We start from the raw sequence: 26,577 nt of genomic DNA, 5'->3' as shown, positions 1-26,577 counted from the left end.
TCAAGAGAGGAAGGAGGGGAGTTGTACTCCCTTGTGAGAGAAAAGGCAAGTAGGAATCCAAGGTTTCCCATTTTGCTGCCTTTGCTTTTAATAGATAGTGAAAAGGAAAGGAATACTTGTGGCACCTTAGAGACTAACAAATTTAGTAGAGCATAAGCTTTCGTGAGCTACAGCTCACTTCATCGGATGTAGTTCATGAAAGCTTATGCTCTAATAAATTTGTTAGTCTCTAAGGTGCCACGAGTACTCCTTTCCTTTTTACGGATACAGACTAACACGGCTGCTACTCTGAAACCAGTAGATAGTGAGATCTGATTTTTCACTACAGTTTACTTCCATTGAGAGTGACTAGGTGACCTTCTAGAGGTTGGCCAGTACTCCTTCCTGTCCCACCCCACAACTGCCACTGTAACTGCAGGGTTTTAAGAAGCACTGTGCTGCTATTGTGATGAAATGAGGGCATTGTTTGCCATGAGCTTCTTGTTACGGTAAAACTCCACTTATAATGAAGCTTTTTTTTTTTGGTTAGAAATGCGGAAACACTCATATGCCTTAACTCCTTACTAAAAAAATTAAAGTTCAGGTTTTGAGGCGAGCTAGTCCATTTCTTTAAATGTAAATAGCTTCTTCATTGTGCTTCATGAATTTATTTTACTTCACTTTATATTTTAATTATATGAAGCAGTAACTTACCAGTATTAATTGAACAATACAGTTGTGATCGGCTTTGTTCGTACAAATTGGACATTTTTTAAATTGTAGTTACTACCAGGTGTTTATAATTTTAAGATTAACGATACTATTTAGTCATGAAGGTCACGGCAGTCACAGATTCTTCCCTGACTTCTTTGGCTTCAGCTCTCAGAGGCTGAAGTTTGGGCTGGGGCCATGCGCTCCTGCCCTCCACCCATCCCGCAGTGGTGGTGGGTCTTGTGCTGTCAGTCCCCACCACCACCACTCCAGAGCCTGCACCCCCAGCCGGAACCCTCACTCCCCTTCTGTACCCCAACCCCCTGCCCCAGCCTGGTGCAAGTGAGGGAGGGAGGGGAGATGGAGTGATGGGAGCAGGGCCTCGGGGTGTGGGTTTTTCGTTTTGTGCGATTAGAAAGTTGGCAACCCTAACCCCCCTACGCGTCATCTCTGGTAGTTTTGATCATCTCCCATGGCTTCTACCTTTTTGGGTCACTACTTGGCTGAACCCCATCCCCCCACCATGAAACCCTTTTGAATTCTTAGATCACCTTATCCTTCCTTGGATATTGGAGCATGGTAACCAGGAGCTGGAGCACCTCTGTTACTTTGGAAGAGATCTAGGGAGCAATCCAGAATGCAAAACAAGACCAGGTTCTGGAAAATTGTTTCCCATTAGAATTTTAACAATGCTTTTTTTTTTTTTAAACACTTGCCTCCTTGATGCGTTTTGGCTTTAAATTCTACTGGATCCATTTCCTTTACAGAGGTCTGTGCCTCTGTACAGAAAGGGGCCTAATTTCTGGTCACTTTACTAGGGGTGCACAAGACAGGTGCCTCCTATACCCACTCTTGTTTGATATTGCTATTGAACCTTTAGCAATCAGTTTGTTAATATACGGGTATTCATGGGATGAAGTTTGAGAACAGCAAGCATAAATGAATGTTGTATGCTGATAATCCCTTCTTATTTATTGCTGAACTGAAATCTCTTCCTCATCTTTTGACATTCTAAGAATATTTTTTGAACATTGTCAGGCAGTAAAACTACCTTATCCTTTTCTAAGGGCTGCTTTTGGTACCAGCTTTAGTCCTGGAATTTTCATTGGGCTTCAGCTGTGTTGAAATACCTCTTCCATATTACCAATCAACTCTCAGATCTAGCAAGTGTAATTTGGAACTGCAGCTAGACTTACTGGCAAATAATTTGGAAAAATGTCAAGTGCTTAACCATTTCACTATGGGCTTGATTAAATATTAAGATGAATGTTCTACTTTGGTTGTTACCTCCCTGTTTATCTATCCCAAACTTACTTTACTGTAATTTATGGGCTGTTACTGATTTCCGTTGTGGGAGAAGGTAAGAAAGCCAAGTTTTCTTTTCAAGCTCTGCCTGCCAGACATCTAAGGGTAGATTCTTATTTCTTAACACTAAGGCATATTCTGAATCCTTTATGCAAACTTTCAGAATCAGGGCTTGGAGAGCCTAATGTTGACGCTTACGGAATGGGAACTTCATTTCCTTCATATTGTTGTGTTTTGGGATCTACATGCTACTGTCTCTTCCCCTTGTTCTTTATGCCACTGGAAAGATCTGGGCAGATCTAGCAAGGCCCTAAAGTTTCTCACCACATGCAAAAGTGGTTCTTTGGGGCAACCCAGAACTTAGTTATGGGAGAGAGGTTATGGGCAAGTCTACGCAACAAAATTAAGTCAACTTAAGTTACCTCAACTTACAGCCACTGCAGTATTTAAGTCTGTTTTTCATGTCCACGCTATAATCTCTCTGTCGGCGGTGCGTGTCCTCACCAGGAGTGTGTCCGCTGATTTAACTGTCAGCATGGGGCATTGTGGGGTGCTGAAAGCCAGAGTCCTGCTGCCTGGAGCGCTGACAGCTGTCAGGCAGCAACAGGCAACGTAAGCAACACAATGTCTACACGGACACTGTGTCAAGCTAACTACATTGACCTAAGCACTACTCCTCTCGCAAAGGTGGAGTAAAGTCAGTGTAGTGGGCGACTTACATTGGTGGGAGCTACATTTTAGTGTAGACGCTTAAAGAGAGGTTGATGTAAGCTGCCTTATGTCGACCTAACTCTGTAGCATAGGCAAGGCTTATAATGAGAAAGGAGTGGCATGAACAAAAGCATTCAAACTCTCCCAGCTATGAACACATCTCTTCAAAGGGGAGGAGTCTTTTTTTCCCCCAGGATTTCTCTTACCCTCCAAATGCAAGTTCTTCTCACTCTTCAGCTGTTCGTACTGGGTCTAATGGACTACCAGGAATGTTAGCTTCTTTGTGCCTCCTTAGTTGCTTAATCAAGAAGAATTACAGAGGTGAAAGGCATGAAGATCTCCACATGTAGGGAATTGGATTTGAGTATTTCGATTTGACTGTCTTTGGAAGAATGGCTTATAAAAGACTCCAACATCTTGAAAACATCCACCCTTCCTTAATATAGAAGTTTAGTGCTTGTCCCTTGCATAATGTAAACCTCTTTCCTGAGTAGTCATTGATGTGCTGTATATTTTAAATAAATAAAATAAAATAAAAAGCGTTGTGGATTCAGTAACAATTCTGCTCTGACCATTATTGAAATTACTGTATACAATAATTATTCCAGAAAAAAATATATTTTTCTTCATGTGTGTGATATGGGTACTCTTAATATTCACTTATATTTTCCAGTGAACTTGAAGATGATTTGCTTGGAGAGGATTTGCTTACTGGTAAAAAGGTAAGAAATAAGCATGTTTAATGTATGCCTAATAATTCATTACAATTTTAAATGTGAACCTATATTTTACTCACAACTCATGCTGTCATGTTATATAACCATTTATAAATCATCAAGGATCTCCTATTTATTTGGGTAAAATCAACTTAAATACAGAAATCTGAAACAAGCTCAAAACAATTCTTGCAGTCCACTATGAAAGACAGCACAAACAATAGCAGACCTTTTAAACATATACGTATATCACAATCACCTAGATCATCTAAACAGTAAACGTGGTTGGAGAAATTCCATCAGCAACTTTCAGTGGAAAAAAAAACCTCATTTGTCAAAACTGAAACGTTTCGCAGAGATGATTCAATTTCAACTAAGTTTCTCTGGACCCCAGGGCTTTCAGTGTCTGTGACTCTGGGGCACCCTGCCTTGCAGATTGCCCCAGTGCTTCATTCCCTTTTGCAGAGAATTTCTAAATGTTTTGGTTTTGTTCCACATCAGAACCAATCCTTTGTGAAATGGAATTACTGTTCTCCACCGAGTTCTACTCACCAGTCCAGAGAGAACGAGGAGTACTTGTGGCACCTTAGAGACTAACACATTTATTTTGCCCACAAAAGCTTATGCCAAAATAAATCTGTTAGTCTCTAAGGTGCCACAAGTACTCCTTGTTCTTTTTACTGATACAGACTAACAGGGCTACCGCTCTGAGTCCAGAGAGGTGGTTCTTAACACCAGTTTCTGCTTGGCTTATTCTGTCACTTAAGCAGTGCAAAAACAACACTTCCCTGATGCTACCCAACATTCCTCTCTTCCCTTCCTGTGGGCTGGCCTACGCTAAAGCTGTAAGTCGACCAAAGTTACGTCAACTTCAGTTACGTAAGTTACATAACTGAATGGGACAGAACTCCCACACCGCGCTGTATCCACAGGAGACGCTGTCCCTCTGACCTACCTTCTACCTCTCAGGGAGGTGGAGTACACATGTCGACGGGAGAGCGCTCTGCCATTGCAGTAGTGCTGATTTAGCTGTAAGTATAGACAAGCCCTGAGACCCATTCCAACAGTTCTTTCTTTCTTGATTCCTCCCAATCTGAGATACCAGTGCAGCTTCTACAACCAGTGAACTGCAGCTCTTCTCTATCAAGCATGCACGCACAGGGTAGGGGGAAGGTAGGCAGCAGCCAGGGCTAATAGTCACTCCCACTTCTTTCTGTGCATGGGGCAACTACTAGGCAATGGCTTTGTCCTTCTCCCAGTAGGAAAATCCCTAATGTCAGTTACTGGGGGATAGATGGTACTGAAAGGTCAGATCCAGATGGAGGGCTGCAAGAAGAACTGGACATCTAGGGGTCCCTGCATCACAGACTTCTGACTCCTGGAGAGAGAAAGAGGGAGACCCATTCCCAAAACCAAACTTCCTGTGATGGGCCAAAAACAGATTTTACTTGCTTCAGCAGACTTACTCTGTCTGCTGGAGAGAGTGGGGCTTCTCTTCATTAACGATCTGGAGGATGGCATGGATTGCACCCTCAGCAAGTTTGCAGAGGACACTAAACTGGGAGGAGTGGTAGATAGCTGGAGGGTAGGGATAGGGTTCAGAGTGACCTAGACAAATTGGAGGTTTGGTCCAAAAGAAATCTGATGAGGTTCAACAAGGACAAGTGCAGAGTCCTGAACTTAGGACAAAAGAATCCCATGCACTGCTACAGACTAGGGACCAAGCGGCTAGGCAGCAGTTCTACAGAAAAGGACCTAGTGGTTACAGTGGACGAGAAGCTGGATATGAGTCAACTGTGTGCCCTTGTTGCCAAGAAGGCTAATGGCATTTTGGGCTGTATAAGTAGGAAGCATTGCCAGCAGAACAAGGGACGTGATCGTTCTCCTCTATTCGACATTGGTGAGGCCTCATCTGGAATACTTTGTCCAGTTTTGGGCCCCACACCACAAGAAAGATGTGGAAAAATTGGAAAGAGTCTAGCAGAGGGCAACAAAAATGATTAGGGGGCTGGAGCACATGACTTATGAGGAGAGGCTGAGGGAACTGGGATTATTAAGTCTGCAGAAGAGAAGAATGAGGGGGGATTTGATAGCTGCTTTCAACTACCTGAAAGGGGGTTCCAAAGAGGATGGATCTAGACTGTTCTCTGTGGTAGCAGATGATAGAACAAGGAGTAATGGTCTCACGTTGCAGTGGGGGAGATTAGGTTGGATATTAGGAAAAACTTTTTCACTGGGAGGGTGGTGAAGTACTGAAATGGGTTACCTAGGGAGGTGGTGGAATCACCTTCCTTAGAGGTTTTCAGGGTCAGGCTTGACAAAGCCCTGGCTGGGATGATTTAGTTGAGGATTGGTCCTGCTTTTGAGCAGGGGGTTGGACTCCTGAGGTCCCTTCCAACCCTGATATCCTATGGTTCTATGAATAGGAAGAGAAAATAGAAAAAGAGGAGGCTACTCTGTTAAATACTAAGAAAACAAAATTAAAAAGAGAAATTGTTTTCTGAACATTTTCCTCACAGCTGGAGAATAGATTTTATGATATAACTTCATGTTAAACAGACCTCAAGTACCACAGGCAAATCTGGCTCTCTTTGGGTGCATTTTTAGTGGTTTTCACCATAAATATTAGTTTAATTCCATTCATGATGGCATTTGTGGTTAGTTCTTTTAAGACGGTAGGAATAATACCTAGATAGGAAATCCTTCCTATAATAAATTGGTGAAAAAACATCTCTCAGAATGGTCAAAGTTAGACAAATATGTTAATCCAAATATGAATAAATTCTAATCCATCATACAGGCAATGCAGGATTTCTTTTCAAAGTTACCTACTTACTCCTGGGGGAATTCTGCACCACTGCGCAATGCAGAATTTTGCAGAAATTAAGTGCGTGCAGAATTTCCTTTTCCCCACAGAAATGGGCTGCAGTGTGGTTAACTGCCACTAGGGGCTGCTGGACCCTGCAGACCCCATCTCGCACATAGAAGAGACTGCCAAGGGGAGGGGGAGGGAGCTAGAGAGTTCTTGGTAGCTGCAGTTCTCAGCATGCCCTGAGGAAAGGAGAAGGCAGAGTGCAAGAAACTCCATGCAAGCCTGGGACTGAGCATCAGGTTTCTCTCCCTCTGGATCCCTGGACTCGCGGTGTGTGTCTGGGCTGGGGGCAGGAGCCCCACAGCTGGGCTGTGGGGGAGGGAAGGGGACAAAGAAACAGGAACTGGGTTGTCATAGGGGTTTCTTTAACTCTCTACTCCTGGGGGAGTTTTTGTGTGTGTCTGTATTGTTACAGACATACTTGCTGACAGGTATTTTGAAAAAGGAATTACCAAAAAAATTGAAACTGGTGTGATTGTGTAGTGTTGTTTCGACAAATAACATTTGCAGAGGTTTAAAATATTGTGCGCAGAATTTTTAATTTTTTGGCACAGAATGCCCCCAAGAGTACCTATTGTTGTGCTTTGTGCAGTCTTATTTTAAATTTTTCAAGTGGCAGGACTCCCACCACTCTGTGAGATACTGTTCAAGAGCCTAATAACAAATCTTTTGGGAAGTTATTTCACTGATATTAAACCTAAATTGGTTTCTTCTTAATCTCAACCCATTACTTATAGCTAAACCCACCTTTGTATAATTTTTAATGCTTTTACTACTTTGAGAGGATGGGAATACTGTCACTTAGCCAAGCTATGTGTAGTTAGCTCTTTTTAGTTAGTCACTCATTGTTACAGATAAATAGAACAGTTGATAGCACGGCTAGCAAACTGGAAGCAGTTCAGAGAACGGCAGCAAAAATTACAGGTTTCAGAGTAACAGCCGTGTTAGTCTGTATTCGCAAAAAGAAAAGGAGTACTTGTGGCACCTTAGAGACTAACCAATTTATTTGAGCATACGCTGTAGCTCACGAAAGCTTATGCTCAAATAAATTGGTTAGTCTCTAAGGTGCCACAAGTACTCCTTTTCTTTTAGCAAAAATTACATAATTCTGAGTAACTTTTTTATCTTCTTTGAACTCCTTCCTATTTGTCCATATTTCTAACCTCTCTAGATCCTTTCCAATTATTTGTCTCTCCCTAGTTAGTATCCTTGAGAAATGGCAGTAACATGATGTTCACTCCCACCTTGGGGCATGCTACTAGATTATTTAAGTTGTTTATAAGAAGGCACTTAATACCAACTCTTCTGATACTCCTCTAAACACCTCCCCCACCTCATTACATTGCTGGTTGATCATTACCTTTAGTTTGTCCTTCAGCCAGTTTTCAGTCCCGGTGGCAGTGTTGAAATCTAAGCCAATTGGAATGAATTTTCCAATTTTCATGAGAGACTATATCGAATGCTTCACTGAAATTTAGGTTTCAGAGTAGCAGCCGTGTTAGTCTGTATTCGCAAAAAGAAAAGGAGTATTTGTGGCACCTTGGAGACTAACAAATTTATCTGAGCATAAGCTTTCGTGAGCTACAGCTCACTTCATCAATGCATCCGATGAAGTGAGCTGTAGCTCACGAAAGCTTATGCTCAGATAAATTTGTTAGTCTCTAAGGTGCCACAAGTACTCCTTTTCTTTTTACTGAAATTTAGATATGTTGTCTTCTACATCATTCCTTTCATCAGCTGATTATAGAATTCTTTCAAAAAGCAATCAAATTTGACCAGGCTTTTTCATTGTCAACATGTTGCTTATTGCCAGTATTCTTTTACTGTAGTGTTTAGAGAACCTTTTGCTTTGCTTTTGTTTCAGAAATACTGTGTTTTAAAAAAGTCATGAACATTTGTTCTTGTTTTATTATAATATAGAATCAGTCAGACTTGTCAGATGAAGAGCTGAATGATGATCTTCTACAGAGTGACAATGAAGATGAACAAAATTTCAGGTATGTGTTCTTTGTTTTCTAAATGTTATGGATTAATTAATGTTTCACTAAGTTGCTGCTAAATGACATAGGTAAGTTATTAGGGAGACAAGGTGGGTGAGGTAATATCTTTTGTTGGACCAACTTCTGTTGGTGAATGTGTAAGCTTGAAAGCTTGTCTCTGAGCTCTCCTTCAGGTCAGGGAAGTTACTCAGGCCATGTCTACACTACAAAATTTTGTTGACGTAACTTATGTCAGCATGGATCCATCATAATTATTAAATCGCTTGTGTGTGTGCACACTTGGCTCCTTATGTTGGTGGTGCATGTCCTTACCAGGAGCACTTGTATCGTTTGTATTGTCAATGTGGAGCATTATGGGATGGCTCCTGAAGGCCAGTAACAGTCAACATGAGCAGTGCTGTTTCTACACTGACACTGCATCAATCTAATCACGTTGACCCTGACTCTACGCCGCTCAGGGAGGTGGTGTTACTAAATGGGCATAGAGAGACACTTCCATTGCCAGGAGCCAAATTTAAGTGAAGAAGCTTCCACAGCTAGGTTGATGCAAGGCTAGGTTGACCTAACCCTGTAGTGTAGACCAGGCTCTGAGGTGTCATAGCTAAATACAAGATGAAACAGATTGTTAGGCATAAAGAGTTAGCACATGCTGCAAGAGACAATTGAAGGTGAAGTGGGCAGTTAATACCTTTGCATTCCTAGGACAAATAGGAGTCCATGATTTCTAATGTCTAGAAAAGTTATAGATTTAAGCACCCAGGCTCACTTTTTGGTGGTGTTATGTAGGTTTCCTGTAACCTACTAGCCCTCCTTTGTCCCATGACTGCAAAAGTGTTAACTGTCCACTTCACCTTGAATGGTCTCTTGCAACATGTATTAACTCATATGCTAAACAATCTGTTCAACCTTGTATTTATTTGTTGACCCTCTGAGTATCTTTCTTGGACTGGAAGAAGAGCTCTGCAAACTCAGGCTGTCTCTACACTGCCACTTTCAGCACTAAAACTTTAGTCGTTCAGGGGTGTGAAAAAACACCCCCCTAGCAACAAAAGTTTGAGCGCTGAAAAGCGCCAGTATAGACAGCGCTTTATCGCTGGGAGCAGTGCTGCTGGCAATAAAGCTACAACCCTCTTTCGGGGTGGTGATTTTTTTATCGCCGGGAGAGCTCTGACCCGGCAATAAAGCGTGACTACACTGCCCACATCACAGCGCAGCCAGTATAGACATACCCTCAGAAGCTTGTCTCTTTCCCAACAGAAGTTGGTCTAATAAAAGATGATCTCTCACCCACCTTGTCTCTCCAATATCCGGGGAGCAGCACAGCTACAATTACACTGCAACCAGTAGGTATTCTCACTGACTTTTAATGGAGTGCTAGGAATCAGGAATGCCAGATATTCAGGTAATCATTGCACGAGTAATTCTATATAGTAAAACCTGTTCATCAAAATCAATCCTTGCAAAAATTTCCATGTGCCAGAATAAGATTGTATCTGAATTATTTGCTTTGAAATGCTTTCCCTTGTATATGGATATATCCATGACACTTTTTTGTATAAACCAAACATGTTTCTACTGTATTTATGGCTGAGAAAGCAATTATAATCTTATAATTGCAGTGGTTTGTAAAACTATCCCTAAAATTATTGCTTGACCTAAAATTGCTTATTATTTGTTTTCAGCCCATCATTTAAGCATATAATTTATGAGCTATAAGACATTTCGGCTATTGAATCTTAGCTTTCAGTTAATGGGTTTTTGTTTTTAAATCATTGATATCAGCACAAGTCCTGTTTCTCCATCCCCCCTCCATCACCATTGTAAGCCATGTCTCCTGCAGAACCCCAGGAATGCCCCCTTAACTTCAAGAAGTTATCTGACATCCTCTGAGTCTGTGGAGGGTGGCTCCAAATGCATGAAATTTGAATTGAGGACTGTGTTGTTGCATCCCTTCTTGCACCATGCAGTACTGAAACTTGTACAAAGGCTTTAGAGCTGAACAGTCACTCCCTGCCACATGAATGTTCTGTGGTGGTGTGTGTCCCTAACTCACTATAGCTGTTTGAGGGTACAGGCTAAAGAGGTCATATAGTCCAATACAATATATCTGACAGGTTGGAAAGCTCACTCTAGAAGACAAAATGGTGTCTGTCCTAAGATTGAGTAAAATCAGATCCAACCGCTGGTGTAGGCAGTGTATGAGTACCTGCACCGATGGGAGAACCCTTCCTCTCTGTATATGTGGTGTCTTCACTGAAGCGCGCCACGGTAGCATTTTAGCTGTGCATAAGCCTTGATTTATATGAACTCTTACTTTTCTATCTCTGGCAGCTGTATTACTGTTACCCATGGGGTGAATGCTTTTGCTGCTTTTCCCTCCAACTTCCACTCAAAAGACCTCCAGTCTGGGGCCAATTTGGTGTGCAAACAGCTTACAAATCTGTTTAGATCGTGTGGGCCCAAATTTTGAGGAAGTAGGTCCCTTTTAAGATAACTTGTAGAATTGTAACATGAGAAAGGAAAAAGTTTTTAAAAGTACAACACCCTTCCAAAAACATTTTTCAATCAAAATGTTCAGCAGATCAGTAATGGTGCATTTCAAGTAAATGCAATTTAAAACATCATACTTGTGAATCAACTTGTTTTCCTACTTTCTCACCAAATCTCGAGTTAGAGATTGACTGACTGTTTTTTAGGTGGTTTTGTTATCAATCGTTGCAAATTAAACATCAAAACTTAAATTCTAACCTTAGCTCATAAGAAGGATCGGAGTTTTCAAATAATTTCTTTAATACTGTTTTTAGGTTCACACAAATTCTGTTATTGACATAAGAGAATTTTTTTTAAACCTCCACAGGTCACCTTTAAAAGACAGTTCTTGACTGTATAAATTGTATTTTTTTTTCTCCGAATAAAAACTTAAATCTACCACAATAAATACAACAATCTAAATTCAAATTGATTGTTTCCTGTCTATATTAATGTAGTATTAAAAAATGATTTAGTAGCTTACTTGGAGGCATTAGAAAGCAGATGCAGTTGAAGTCATTTTGTGTGTTTTTGTTAGTCTGGGAATTAAAATTGAATCCAGTCTGCTTGGTTACCGTGCAGGACTTCTGCCAGCCTGACCTGTTAGACCATCTGGTTGGTTTGATTCCCCATATCAAATAATCTGCAGCTGGTGATAAGCTGTGGTACAGTATGCATTATGAGTTTATGGCATGCAGTCAAGTTGATGTGCAAGCTATATTTTTGCTCAATAAGTTAGAATACAAGTATTTGTCTGCTCCATTGTACTAAATCCTCACAAATGTACTCAATTGGTATATTTTCAACTTTGGTCTGAATCTTATCTTTTTTCCCCCCCTTCCACTGCAGTTCTCAAGGTGTCACAGTTAGTCTTAATGCTACATCTGGCATGGTTACATCATATGACTTCTCTGAGAATGCTAATGATCATTCAATAGAACATGAGTCGGAATATGACCAAGGGGAGGACGAAATAGCTTATGACAAATCGGATGAACCTGAAGTATACTCTCAAGAGTACACAGGGGAAGGACAGTATGAAGGCAATGATGCTGAGCTGACAGAAGACCAAATAGAATATGCGGAAGAACAGGGAGAGGAAGAAATTTACAATGATGAAGTGCTAGACCTTGAAATCAATGAACCTCTAGATGAATTTCCAGTGAGTTTCTTCCTATTGTATCTCCAAAGATCACATTGCTTCACGTGCATCGTTTTTTAGACTGATTTGAAATCTGTTTACTTCCCTAGGGAGGGGGAGAAATTAGACCTATTATCACTGTCTGCCAGTTTCTTTATCTAGGCTGTGACAAAGTTTGTGTTGACAGCTTGTTTGGCGGTAGGTAATGCTCCTTTGTCATGCTGGAAGGCAGTTGAGAACCATGACCTTGAGCGTTGTATCCTTAAGGAAGAAAACAGCTTTGTGTGGTGGAGATACACTGCCAATTGTTAGAAGTACTTAATGCAAAAGCTTTTATCCAGGCTTTAGACAAGATCTGATAAAGTCCTTCCAAGGTGAAAAGATTATTGACCTGCTAAAGACATCTTTAAGGTGCTAATATTCCAAAGTGATTGATGTCCTGCTCATTCATCCTTTTTGTAACTGAGAACTGTCTCAATCTGAATAAAGAGATTGGAGGTTAGTTCAGAAAATGTCACAAGCATAATTTGATATCTTTTAAGCAGCATACAGAAGAGCATGTACTGATTTTAATTGCAAGTGAGTATATTACATAATCACAGTTTAAACTTCATTCATTTAGTAAGGAAAAAATCTGCTTAAAATATCGGCTGACATATTCTGAAAGTCCTTTGCTCTCTTTTTTTATTCATGTTTGTACAGCATCTAGCATAATAGGTGCTTGATCCTTGTTTGGGCCTTTTAGACAACACTTACATACAAATGAATAATAGCTATATACAATTAGTAGAACAACTTTTTAAAGAATAATGTAATATTTTATTTTTTCATTTTTAAAATAAAGATGGATATTGTCAATATAGTGCCATGGGGCAGATGGCACTTCAGACAAGCAAATATTCCAGATTTCCCTCCAAAGAATTTTTAAAATCTAAGGGCGTGATCCTCATCCCACTGAAATTAATGGGTTATTTGTTGTGGCAACAGCGGGATCACACCATATTAGTTATCTGTGTTGCTGTACACTGTTGTTAATATAATATTGTCAGTAGCATTAAAGGCCCTACAACTCTCCTAACAACGAGGAGTCCTTGTGGCACCTTAGAGACTAACAAATTTATTTGGGCATAAGCTTTCGTGGACTAGAACCCACTCCATGCATCTGATGAAGTGGGTTCTAGTCCACAAAAGCTTATGCCCAAATAAATTTGTTAGTCTCTAAGGTGCCACAAGGACTCCTTGTTGTTTTTGCTGATACAGACTAACACGGCTACCACTCTGAAACCTACAACTGTCCTAAAAACCCTGCTAGATTAACTGCCATGTGTAATAGAAAATCACACTAACACGGCTACCACTCTGAAACCTACAACTGTCCTAAAAACCCTGCTAGATTAACTGTCATGTGTAATAGAAAATCACAGTAATAGCCTGGATTTTGATGAAGCCTGTTTTCAATTGCTATAATCTGTACATGTATAGTTCTGAACTTTTACACATGTGGCTCTTCCTTGTAACTTGCTTTTATAATTGTTTTAGGATGAAGATTATATACAGTCATATAATGAACAACAAGAACAGGAAGAATATGTAGCTGAAGAGGAATTGGGGGAGGTCGCTGATTCCCAAACACCTACAAATGAATCGGAAGAGGTATGTAGTGCATCTTACAGAAATCTTGAAACAGCTGCTTATTGCAGAATTTATAATAATTTAGAATTGTTCAAATTGCTGGCTAAGAATTAATGCCAATTGGCTGCAAGCTGGCTAAATGCCAACAATTAATTCGTGATATCATCACTTTGTTTTTAGGATGGATGGTATGTTGCAGAAATGTTTTACTGTCCTTTGCTAGTTTTGCTAGCATCTGTGTTCACTTTTTTCTAATGACACTATTGGATTTAATTTTTTTTTCTGAAAACCCGAAGGCAACAGATAAGTGTGAAGGCCGTATTTTCTTTAATGTTTACACAATTGGAGTTTTTAGGTGGGAGAATGATGATAATTCAACACGGTATCAGTGATCTTATACATACAGTAGAACCTCAAAGTTACGAACATCAGAGTTATGAACTGAGCAGTCAACCCCACACCTCATTTGGAACCTGAAGTATACAATCAGGCAGCAGAGACTAAAAAAAGCCAGTACTGTTAGATGTAAACTAGCTAAAAAAAAAAATTAAAAAAAAGGGGGCGGGGGTTAAAAAATGATTTGACAAAGTAAGGAAACTTTCTGTGCTCGTTTTGTTTAAATTAAGATGGTTAAAAGCAGCATTTTTCTTCTGCATAGTAAAGTTTCAAAGCTGTATTAAATCAATGTTCAGTTATAACCTTTTGAAAGAACAACCATAATGTTTTTTCAGAGTTACGAACCACCTCCATTCCCGAGGTGTTTGTAACGCTGAGGTTCTACTGTATATCCCTAGTAACTATAATGTGACACCTCCCTGCCCACATAAATATATTGGGGTCAAGATGGTAAAATTTTCAAAAGTCCCTAAGTCCCATATTCAAAGGAAATTTAAGCATTTAGAAGCCTAAGTATCATTGAAAGTCAAAAAGACAAAGACCCATCTGGTGCCTTATGTGGGAGCATCTTGTGCATGGGTATGAAAACTCTATAAGCTTCTCCTTGCAGTTTTTTCTTAATTCTTCCATCAGAAAAGAAGGTGAGGTCCCTTGTTCCCCTCTTGCAGAATTAGACAGAGGCTTGATGCCAAAAATCCACAGGTATTTGCTCACTAGCTAAAGTAGGAAGGGATTGTACAGACTCTACAACATTAACTTGCAACAGATTCCTGGTGGGGGTAGTAAGGAGATTTGTCTTCTGCCACCTCCCCAGGAATCTGCTGCAGTATTACTGTTATCCCAAAGTTTAATTTATAGGATCTATTGGAATACTCATTGAGGTGAAATCTCTGAATTTTGGGTCTAGTGTATGCTAAAATGCTTGATTGACCCAGCTATGTTGCTTAGGAGTGTGGAAAATCCACACCTCTGAGGGATATAGTTAAGCCAGCCTGACCTGGTGCAGATGGTGCTAATTCGGAACAATTCTTTGGTCGATCTAGCCTCTTGGGAAAGTGGAATACCTACGCTGACGGGAGAACCTCTCCCGTTGGTGTCGGTACTGTCTACATTGAAGTGCTACAATGGCGCAGTTGTGCCTCTGGAGCAATTTGTGTAGATGAGCCCTTGGTTCCCTCTTCAGAGTACTAATCCATCAGCAAGTTCAACCCGAAGAGGCTCAAAAAGTGGCATTTTTGTTTGTATCCTCACTCAATTTTAGAACTTTTCAGTCTCTAGTTGTATCAAATAAACAAACTACATTCGAATAATCATCTTTGGTAGATTAATATTTAATAAACATTAAGTCTTAGTAATGTTTTATAGATCCATTTAGTAATACTTAATTTTGTGCATTTGTTGGCCTATAAACACCCTCCTTCTGGTTCTCTGCTGTACTTTGACTATCCAGAGCCAAGGTCTGTGTATTAACTGATGAAAGCACAGTCCGTCATGTTATTACTTAAATCAGACCATTGTGTGTAATTAACACCTTGACAAGTATTAAAAAAAAAAAAAAAAAAAAATTGTTGTGGAGCAGAAACCCAAAATGTATTGGGTAATTTGACCTCAGCAGGACAACGAAAATGCCAGTCTCCAAACTCGCATAACATCCAGTTGTCATACAGTTTGAAACTAGATCTTTCAGCACGTGGAACTCTTGAATTCTTCAGCTTTCTTTCTTACTGTTAAATATTCTGGAGGTCAGAACAGAAATTGTCCTTTGCACCCTGGTGAAGCACAACCTTTCTCTTTAGGACCACTAGGGTGTAGCTGTGGGTAAATACTTTGATGCTAACAGATTCCATCTTATGTGCAATATGAGCCTACTTCAACATTTGTTGCAAAGTTATAAATTCATAGAGGGGAAATAATCTCAGTAGTAATTCTTTCAGAGATTCTTCTGGACAGCTAAAGAAGAATCAGAGGCTAAGCAAAAATCAGATCAGTCATCATGAGTGTACAGTTTGAGACCTTAGAGGAGTTGGTTTGCTGTTAGGCATAATATGTCCTAGACTCCTTTCCAGGAACAGCAGAAAAATTTAACCAGCTTGAATCCACTGGGAAAATTAGACAAATTGTATAACTAGAAAAGACATAATTAGTGAGCTTGCATATATGCACCCTGTATATACTTTATTATCTACTTTTTCCATCAGCTCAAATCCTTGGAGATTCTTATTAGTCATTGATTTAAAGCAGATGTCAACCTATGTACGCCCAAATTTTGACCTACCTTAAAACTGACTAAAAATGTACTTGCTCTGTAGCCTATATTTTGAAAGAGAAACTTCAGACTGCTTCCGATTTATAATTTGAGGACTTGCCTGCCTGCAGTTTTTCAGTAAAAGCAATTTACTAATGAGCTCTGTTCCTTTATTCAAAAGAGAATCAATACATTCATGGTGTGTGGTGTTATATGGCTGTGATCTTAGCTGTTTATGTTCTCGCTATTGACAAAAATGTCAACAGTATTTGATCTTCATTATCAGTTTGAAAATGCAATGTGACCAAAAGTGTTGGTAACTGAGATCCACCTCTTAGGTAAAGAAAACATTGTTTTATTTGTCCTGCCCATTACTATCCTTCCTCTCCCTGGGAATGGAGATCCTCCCCATTCCTGAACAAAGCTGGAGTATTCATTTCTGCTACATTTCCCCTGCCTTTCCTCTCCCACAATCATTGCCCCACTTTCTGGTTGTAATCTGCTGAGTAGAACTTGCTTGTGCTCATCAGTGTGGCTCCTATAGCATCTGGAGATTCTGCTGTTTAGCAGAATGCCAATATCCGAGTGACAAAGCAGAAGTTAAATTTGGCTCTCCAGCATGGCATGGAGTATTAATGCTAAGCCTTCCACATTTTTAGTGGTTTAATGTATGTGCTTGAATAATAGATGTATTGTGCTTTGACCTCTGTTGGTCTGATACCTGAACCCCCAGCTTCAAGCTCTCATTCACTGACGCAACTGAATGCTTCATGTTGATGGAGACATCTCCATTATGTTGATGGAGAATAAGTTTTGGATTATAGTTATTTATTTTTCTCTGCATAATCCTTCCACCTCCATTTGGGGATGCATATAATTCTGTCCATGGTAATTAGTTAGTGATTTGGGACAGAAATACTGTTGAGTCATGAAGTGTAGCCCACCCCAGACAAAATGTTACTCTCATTGTGCTTGTGGCCAGTCCTCACAAAACTACAGGTTTCTTTGCTTTGTGAATTGGAGTTTTGTTATCTTTTGGAAACACTTAGGGGTCAGCAACCTTTCAGAAGTGGTCATTTATTCACTCTAATTTAAGGTTTCGTGTGCCAGTAATACATTTGAACATTTTTAGAAGGTCTCTTCCTATAAGTCTATAATATATAACGAAACTATTGTTGTATGTAAAGTAAATAAGGTTTTTAAAGTGTTTAAGAAGCTTCATTTAAAATTAAATTAAAATGCAGAGCAGCCAGGACCCGGGGACTGTGAGTGCCACTGAAAATCAGCTCGCATGCCACCTTTGGCACCTGTGCCGTAGGTTGGCTACCCCTGACTTAGATTATCACTATATTGTAATATGCTTTTGTTATTGTGTGCCTAACGGCACTATTCATAGACTAGGACCCCCACAGTGCTAGGTGCTGTACAAACACAGAACAAAAAGATGATCCCTGCCCCAAGGACGATATAAAATACCCCTGCCAGTAAGATAGAATCTGTTTACATGAAGTTCCTTATCACAAAATAAATTTGAATGAAATCTAATGCTCTCTTGTAAGAATAAAATCAGAATATATATATTAACTTTTATCTTGAAATACATATTACCCGTAAACTCTGTATGTAAATACTCTATGAACATTCATTTTTTTTTTAAAAATAATTTCACTGCACATGCCATTATATATTTGGTATAAAAGATAAGAGAGACTGCTAAAAACAAACTGCAACTGTATTTCTCTGGAAGTAATCCCTACAGATTCCCACTCCTGGGTTTCTAGCCACAGATGTGAGATTCAACACATGACTAGAATTCAAAAAGTTAGAACTTTTGGAGGAGTCACTATCATAAGACCCTAGTGTACACCCAGAATATTATGTCTCTTGTCAGTTACTTTTCAGACTTAAAAAAGCTAATACAATTCCAGCTCTCACAGGGAGTTTTTTTGTTTTTTGGTGTCTCAAAGTTCTGCATTTACTGAGTTTTAATTACAGGGAAGTATATTTCCTTTTGCTAAAGTGGGTTTTCCTTTTTGTCCTAGCATTCTTTCCTAATTTAAAATGGGAGGAGGGTTGGCACAAGGAACTTAATTTGGGAATAAGAGGTCATATTTTGGAAATGTATTTTAAACATGCCTAGGGATATCCTATTTATATTTGCTTGTGGGGTTATGTTTGCTGCTCTAAGCAAATGAGGAATCACTGAATATATGACATTAAATATACAAAACTGGACTCCGGCTTTTACAAGTTGTCCATGAATAGTGAATCTCATTAATTTTCACTGGATAGATGCCACTCAGAGAGACTGCTCTGTGGTGAAGGATTTATAGATCCAACTCTTCTATATTATAGAGCTAGAAGTACATTCACATTTTTAATGGGCTAGCAAATTCCCCGCCCCAAACCTAGACCTTTCCTGGTCAAACTTTGTGCCCCTTGCTTACACGGAGTAAATATTGCTATAGTTTATTTGTACTGTAGTGCCCAGGGGCCAGCCAAGAACCATTTTATTAGGCAATATGTAAATATAGAGTAAGAAGTCCCTACACCGAAGAGCTTGCAATCTAAATAGACAAGATTGACTCAGGGTAGAGGAAAGGTTGTAACATACAGAGGGAATACAGTGATTGCTTGCAAATCTCATGCAATTTCCTTAATTTAAAAAAAAAAATTCTGTGGGGTTTTGTTAAGAGTTAGCTAAATGGAGAGCAAGGAAGGGAGAGGGGAAGTAGAAGGAAGGGGAGTAAGCCAGATAAGATGAGAGAAGGAAGGGAAGAGGGGAAGCATGGAGGACAGCTACAGAGAAGATTGTGAGAGTGTGTTGTGAGGGGGTTTGAAGCCAATAGCTAACTGACACAGGAGAGAGAGTACAGTAGAACCTCAGAGTTACAAACTGACCAATCAACCACACACCTCATTTGAAACCAGAAGTATGCAATCAGCCAGCAGCAGAGAGACACACGTACAAAAAAGCAAATACAGTACAGTACTGTGTTAAACGTAAACTACTAAAAAAAAAAAAAAAAAAAAAAAAGGAAAGCAGCATTTTCCTTCTGCATAGTCAAGTTTCAAAGCTGTATTAAGTCAATGTTCAGTTGTAAACTTTTGGAAGAACCATAATGTTTTGTTACGAACGTTTCAAAGTTATGAACAACCTCCATTTCCGGGGTGTTCGTAACGCTGAAGTTCTACTTTATCCGGAGTGATATGCTGGTATAATTTGGCTTGTAATTTTTAAACTTCCTTTACGGTCTAACAAAAAACAATTTCTGCCGAGCGTTCCACTGAGACAAGCTACAAATATTGCTTCAGAGAATGTTTGTTTTCCATTAAAGCAGTCATATTCAGATCTCAGTGATTCGAGAGCCAGATTAGCCATCAGCATTACCCAAAAAAGCCACAGTATTGTGAATTCAATGTTTCGTTTATTATAGTACTATATTTTTGAATTTAAACCATATGACAGGAAATATTTAGTTTCTCTCTCTAATAACTTAGACTGGCTGATAATTAAATCAGTGTTTTAATATCACATCACGTGCTGCAAGGAGCCAGAGGAGGCACATTAAAGAGCCACCTGCGGCTCACAAGCCTTAGTCTGCGTATCATTGTCTTAAAGTATGCACAGTCCAATATCCGGATGTCATGACATCAAGCAGCCAAATAATGTTGACAGTTACTTTGAGTGTAATCTCTTACATGTTAACTGTATTTCTGTAGAAGTAATATTATTGACTGCTTTTACCATATTATTCAGAATGTGACCTTCCTTCCCAAATTAGAACTCATAAGTCACCTTTTACTTAATTTTTCCAATCATGTTGGTGATTAGTATTTATATGTCTAAATTCTGCTTCAAATTGATATGAGTTTCTTTTCTTGATACAAAGGCATGTAACTTTAAAAACAATGATAGTCTGTGACTCCTTTGAAAAACACACAAAAACAAACTCTCAGGTTGGGCATCAGTAAGCCAGTTTCTCAAGGGTGTCTGCACCCTGCCACTAGTGCTAAATATGACTAATTAGCAGTGGAAATAAGAGTGGTGGTGTGATTTAAAAAAAATAAATAAATTGGGGTAAGAAACATGGGTTACTTGAGCACACAAAGGTTTTTATTCCTTTTCCTGAGGAGCTGAAAGATTTCTTCACTATGTGTGGATGAATCCATATCAGTCAAACTGGAAGAATTCCTCATGTTGAATTTGACAATGAGGTTGACAAAAGGTTTTTTTGGTGCATACATGAATTTCCTTGAATATTAGACTTTTTGGCCTGTTCTGTATTCATCCGTCCAAAACTGGAGGATATTTGTACTGGCAATGATTAAATTGCAATTCTTCACCAACCCTTTCCTGGAGAGCTCCCAGAATTGTTTGTGAGGAGTTGCAAGTTTGAAGTCCAGGCTGCAATAATCAAAGATGTCAGCCTGCTGCAAAGTGTGGATTGCTGATCTAAGCTGGACTTTCTCTGTTCTGGAATACTTAGGCCAGAACCTAAGAGTGGTTTGGCAGGGGTCACATATCCAAACCCAAAAAACCCAGATTACTCATCAATTCCACATTTTGAAAAGTAGTTTTACAGTAATCTGTTTCTGTAAAAAAAAAAATATCTGATTACGTGTAAAATAATGGAACACAATAATAAGTTAACAACCCTATAGCCAACATTATAAATGGAACCCCTCATGAATCTCATGGGCACATGCTAAAGGGTATAGAAGGCTTCTCTTTGTATAACTTAACTTGCTGGACCCTTTAAACCATATATTAGGTGATGTGATTAAAATATGAACAATACAAACATTAAGCAAGAGAATTTTTCATGCAGAAGTGCTGCATAACTGCTAAGTTCCAAAGTCTCACCTTCTGGCACAAGAAATTGCTTTACTCTCAGATGATCTCATTGTGTAGAGTAAAGTTTACAAACTTGATCTCCTCTCAGGACTTATGCTCAAGTTTGTAGATGCTTTGCCCCAAAGACTAAAATCTGTCTCTTATACACTAGAAGGGAATCTTAAAAAAAATCCATGAAGAGTTGATGAAGCTCTGCACCAGAATGATCCAGTTCCAAAATCTTACATTTATATATGCCACCATCAAGAATTTATAAAATAAGTATTTGAAACACATTTGAAACACATATTTGCAAATTGACAGGGGTAGGTGTAGTCTTTCTGCCTTCATTCCCTTACCTAGAAAATGGGGATAGCGTTCTCTTTGACTCGTGTATATAGACTGTAAGCTCTTTGTGGCAGGGACTGTCTCTTACAGTGCAGTCATGAGCCCAGCTCCACGGTTCCACAGGGGAGTAAGGGAGTGACAGGAGCTTCCTTATGCCCTTGGAGCAAAGGGGAAGCAGGACTGAATTGTGACTCTTAAGTCCCAGTTTAGTCCCTGCCCTGCTTCTGGGAAACAAGGCTATGGTACTGCTCCTTATTCAAGCTGGATTGCAAGGTGCCAATCCAGTTCAGTTTGTATAGTACCTAGCAAATGGGGCCCTGATCTTGGTTGGGGCCTCTAGATATTAATGTAATATAGAATAATTATATCTATTATTTGTTATGTGTACCCCACATAATGCTAGGAAAGGGTTCGCAGACCTCAAAAGGAAAAGCTGGCACTATCTTGGAGACATAATTAGAGCTGCTGATTGAGGAGGGGAGAGTCCTTCATCTGGGGCTCACTGAGAGGGAAGCATAAAGAAGTTGGGATTTCTCACCCCTGCTTCCACCCCTGCTGTCTTGTGAAGACTAGATATAGGAAAGGTGTTGCTTAGTTCTATGACCTAACTATATGTTCTGGGGAAGAGCTGCTGAATGAATTGCCTTGCTTCCTGGGGAGAAGAGAGCTGAGCTGGACTGGATGGAGGCCATGGGTCACCGTTCCATTTTAACTTTTTGGAGAGGGATTTGGATGTAGAAAGTTGTCTTTTATGGACTTGGAACTTGGTTGAAAAAAAGCTGCTGTTTGTACAGTTTGGAGGTTTGGCTGAGGAAATGGCCACCTTCACGCTTTGGACTCTCCTGAAGTATTCGAGAGTTGTATACAGTTTGAGCATGGGCTGAGGAAAGCCCTTTCACATTGTGTGGGCCTTTACAGGAGAGAATCATTGATGTTGTCTGGATGCTGCTTTCTTTCATGTAGGTTGGGAACTGTTAAGCAACCCTGAGCTGACCAGACTAGTCAACTGGCCTCACACACAAGAATTAAATGACTATTTAAGGACACATAGAGGTGTACATGGTTAGAGCGTGCTCAATAAAATCTTTTGGTATAAAGTCCTAGAATCTATTAATTTCACTCCAAAATTCTGCTGTAACTCCACACATCTTCACTTGTGTTCTGGGTCATACTTCATGTATTCATGTAGTCTGAAAAACATTTTTGTGTTTGTTCATCTTCTCGTGAAACAGCTCAACCTGTTTTGAAAAGCTAAAGAAATTCCAGTTATAGTTGGTTAAACATAAATTATTCCCTACTACAAAAACTGTAGCAAAATTGAAAAAAGTCTTTTGAGAAGAACAAATGGGATGTAGATTCATTATTAATTTCAGTAACCCTTCTTAGAGCTATACATGGGGAATGTGTGGCTGATTATCAACATTTGTGTTACTATCACAACTAATGTATCTCCTCCAACAATACCTATAATAAGGTTTGGATATGGGTCAGCTGGTTAAATCTCACACGCTGGCTTCCCTTATTTTTTCCCTTCTCCTCCATTAGCTTTTTGTATTCTTCTTGTGTTTGATTCTTAACATTTGTGTGAATGGTTTTTCATATAGTGCTATAGGTGGGTTTGGCATTGTACAAACAAAAAGTGAATAAGACCAAAAAAACTACAAAAAAGTACAGAGCATGGAAAGTAAGCAAAGATTAGATAATGCATCTATAAAATACAATTGAGACGCATTCATTTTTCACAGAAAATATGTATAATTGTCTCGTGTGTTTCTCATGGTATGATTTTTGTTAATAATTTGTATTTTTTACTAATGGACAATTTTGTAAACTTGGAAGTTTTTCAACAGATACGTCTTTGTTTAGTTTATTAAAATTCTACAAACCTTCATATTTCATTCCAAAATATTTAAATACAGCTGTGGCAATATGATTCATGAGCATGCCCACGTGGAGTCTCAGGGGTACGCGTTCCTGTAAATGGATCAGATTGCATGATTGAGGCCTATTTCTGTAAAAACAGTGGCAGGGAAAACATGTCAGGTAGGAAAAGACATGAGGGAGGGAAAATTGACGTCAATGAGACTTGTGCTGCCAAGTCACTTAGGTGCTTTTGAAAATCCCACCCGTAGGTGCCTAAGTATAGACTTGGGGAGCCTAGCTTTAAGTTTCTATTGTTGAAAATTTAGGCCACAATCATTAGTAGAAATGCCTAAGTTTAATAGGTAACAGGAGTTTTACAGTGCTTGGGTGAGCCCAGACATTGCGTTATATTACCTCTTACCAGAAAGTAGAGAGAGGAAATTCAAAGTGACTTTTATCCCCATAAGAGAGCCAATAACAGTTGAGCAATCAGGTCATTGCTGTTAAACAGAGCAAAGATCCGGTTTCTTTTCATTTCCTGTTTCTTTATAAGACTATCTTGACAGTTTTAGCATTCATTGCTACCTTTTGAGGTAAGAATCACCCTGTGAGCTTATCCATCCAGATTCTAGGTACTCTATTTTTTTTTAAAAACACAAGCATTTGGGCCTGGGCTACAGAGTTTTACAGAGATCCCCTGTGCCTTCCCTACTTAAATCACAAGAAAATGACTCGTCAAGGCAATGTAAAAAGAAAAACAAGATGCAACAGATATGGTTTAATTTGGCTACAACTTTACTAAATTAACATACCTGGAAATACCCAACAATAAATTCCGTAGTGCAGGTCATCATTAATTCTTCTCTTAATCATATCCATCTCTTTGGAAGGGCTGCCGTCAGCCTAACAAACCTCCCCATGTATGAAGACTAAGGGACCTGGAAAAATGGAGGGGTTGTTTCCCGACTATACCAGATGTTATCAGCCCCACAGCACCTTTTTCTGGCTTTCTTAGGGGATGCCTCCTCCTAAATCCACTTCCAACTCCTGTTTATCGGGGAATCATATCCCCTCTGTAATGAATACTTGCACTGGACACCTACCGCACTTGCTACCTACTTAGCTGCAATATCTTGACCTGATCTCTGTATCTATCTCACTGTATCCCTGATCTTTTTGGGGAAGGCAACCCCCCCCCCACCTCAGCCAGTCTAGTGGTGAGAAAAAAATTCCTTCCCAGCCCTAAAAGAAAAAAGGGGAGTAGGGAAAGTCCAAAGCAGATCATAAAACGTGGTCCTGCTCTGACCCCATGGGTCGGAGGAGGGTGCTGATAATTGGTGATTGATGGGTAAGAGTTTTGTCCGGCATGCATGGTGTGTAAATATATTCTCCTCCTCCTGGTGCATGTGATGGGCCAGAGGCCATTTCCTAGTCCCTACTTGGCTCCACTCAGAGAAGTCTGTCCCCCCATCTTCTATTTCCTTGTAATCCAGATGTAGTAGGGACCCTTAAAGGAGCTCCATCCTGATCTTCCTGTTGCCTAGACAGTCATCACATTCAGTTGCGGTGAGGACATTAGGCTTGATGTGTGTTGCCTGTGGAGCTAACTGGCTCCTATGCATTCCTGCCTTGCCTCCTTTCTATTAATTACTACTTTAAGCGCCCAAATTTAGAAGAGACAATCATGTTTTGCTTTAGTATGTTCTTTCTGTATTCACCAAACAGAAAAAAATGTCATAGTTCATGTGTTGACTCTAAAAAGAACTAAAAACTATGTGTGAGACCCAATAAATCAGGAATCGAACTGCTAGTATGTAAAAAACCCTAATCCCTATCTTTCATGGCAAATAATGCTATATTATAATATTTTAAATTTCAAACTATAAATCAAATTTAAGCTGAATGTAACATTCTTAACTTTCTGTCCACCATCCCAGGTCAGGAAAAAAATTTTTGGGGTGGGGGTGGGAAGACTGGGTGGAGGTTAGACAGGCTGGAGAGACACACTGACACTTGGGACATGGTTTTCTGTGAATAATAAAGGTTTGCTCCCACAAGAAGATCTCAAATTTGACTTGAGAACAAGGGCATAACGTTCCAGTGTGCAGATTTAGTATATTAAAATTGGGTACTGCATAACAGTACATTCTTTTGATGAGATGAGAAACTGCTCAATTTAAACTTCATTTCCACTAGAATATTTTCTCAAGACAAGTAAAACTGTACCTAATCAAAGAAATATAATTTAGAAATTGTGAATTACCTAGTCTTTATTCTTTCATGTTATTGACAATTGCTCTGAGTCATAAACACTAAGAATAATTAATTTATTCTTTTAATGTTTTTTGAATAATCCAAACAGATGGTATACAAAACCTGAAACTATGGAATAGTCATTCTTCTACATGTCATCACAGGATATTTGATGCGGTTTTAAAGCTGTGGACTGATCAGATTTGGTTCTGATAGGATATTCAAAATACCGTCCTAAGCATTGTAATAACAATACAAGATATGTTCCAAGAGTTTGGCTAGAAAAGATTTACAGAAATCAATTATACCTGAGATATGTAGCTACTGTATATTGTAGCCAAACAAACCTGTAAGATATGGTGAATCACCTGCTGTCCCCAAATGGTGCACAAGAATTCTTTATAATACCAGAAAGGTACAGGCAATGGAGCCCTTATACAAGACATGGATTTGTTTTTGTTTTGTTTCCTACCTTGACAAAGATTCTTTCCAAAATGGTAATATTTTTAGCATGTTGAAAATCTCTCTTTTTCTCTTGTGATGCAGGCGGCTATTGAAACTTTGGAACTTCAGGAGGAAACAAAAGAAGAATCTGATGAAGAGGAGGAGGAGGATGAAGAATCTGGACGACTACGTTTCAAAACTGAACGAAAAGAAGGAACAATCATTAGGCTCTCAGACATAACGAGAGAGAGAAGAAACATTCCAGAAACTTTGGGTAAGATTCTGTGGCAATGGATTAGAATAAAAGACTATAATAAAAGAAAGGAAAAGATTGGATTACTTTAAACCCTATTAACCAATAAATGTCATTCTTAAGGTAAAAGAATGCAGTCAGCCATAGACTCTGCTTGTCTATATCCAAGCTGTCCAGTCTTCTGCAGCTTGTTTTCCTAGTAGCTTTAGTTCTCCATCTCCTTCAGAATATCAGAAAAAATATATGCTTTTTCAAAAGCCAATGCAATGTATATTAATGGAAGCTTTTCAGATTCCTTAAACCTGGCTGTTCTTTAAACAGGGGTGCTGGAACAATTTTTAT

General features: G+C 39.3%; 1 protein-coding gene across 2 annotated transcripts in view; it reads left to right on the top strand.

Annotated features, from left to right (window-relative positions):
• The window catches only part of RBM33 (RNA binding motif protein 33), a 140,404-nt gene that overhangs the window by 14,157 nt on the left and 99,670 nt on the right, over positions 1-26,577 (top strand). For both annotated transcript variants that reach the window (XM_084621555.1, XM_084621554.1), the window contains exons 3-7: positions 3,380-3,428; positions 8,215-8,291; positions 11,673-11,985; positions 13,504-13,617; positions 26,085-26,256. In XM_084621555.1, the coding sequence (XP_084477681.1) occupies positions 3,380-3,428; positions 8,215-8,291; positions 11,673-11,985; positions 13,504-13,617; positions 26,085-26,256 (725 nt within the window). The remainder of the gene's footprint in view (positions 1-3,379; positions 3,429-8,214; positions 8,292-11,672; positions 11,986-13,503; positions 13,618-26,084; positions 26,257-26,577) is intronic.

This window comes from Lepidochelys olivacea, assembly GCF_965140295.1.
Source record: "Lepidochelys olivacea isolate rLepOli2 genome assembly, chromosome: 2".
NCBI classification, from domain to species: Eukaryota; Metazoa; Chordata; order Testudines; family Cheloniidae; genus Lepidochelys; species Lepidochelys olivacea.
This window is presented reverse-complemented; position numbering and strand designations above follow the sequence as displayed.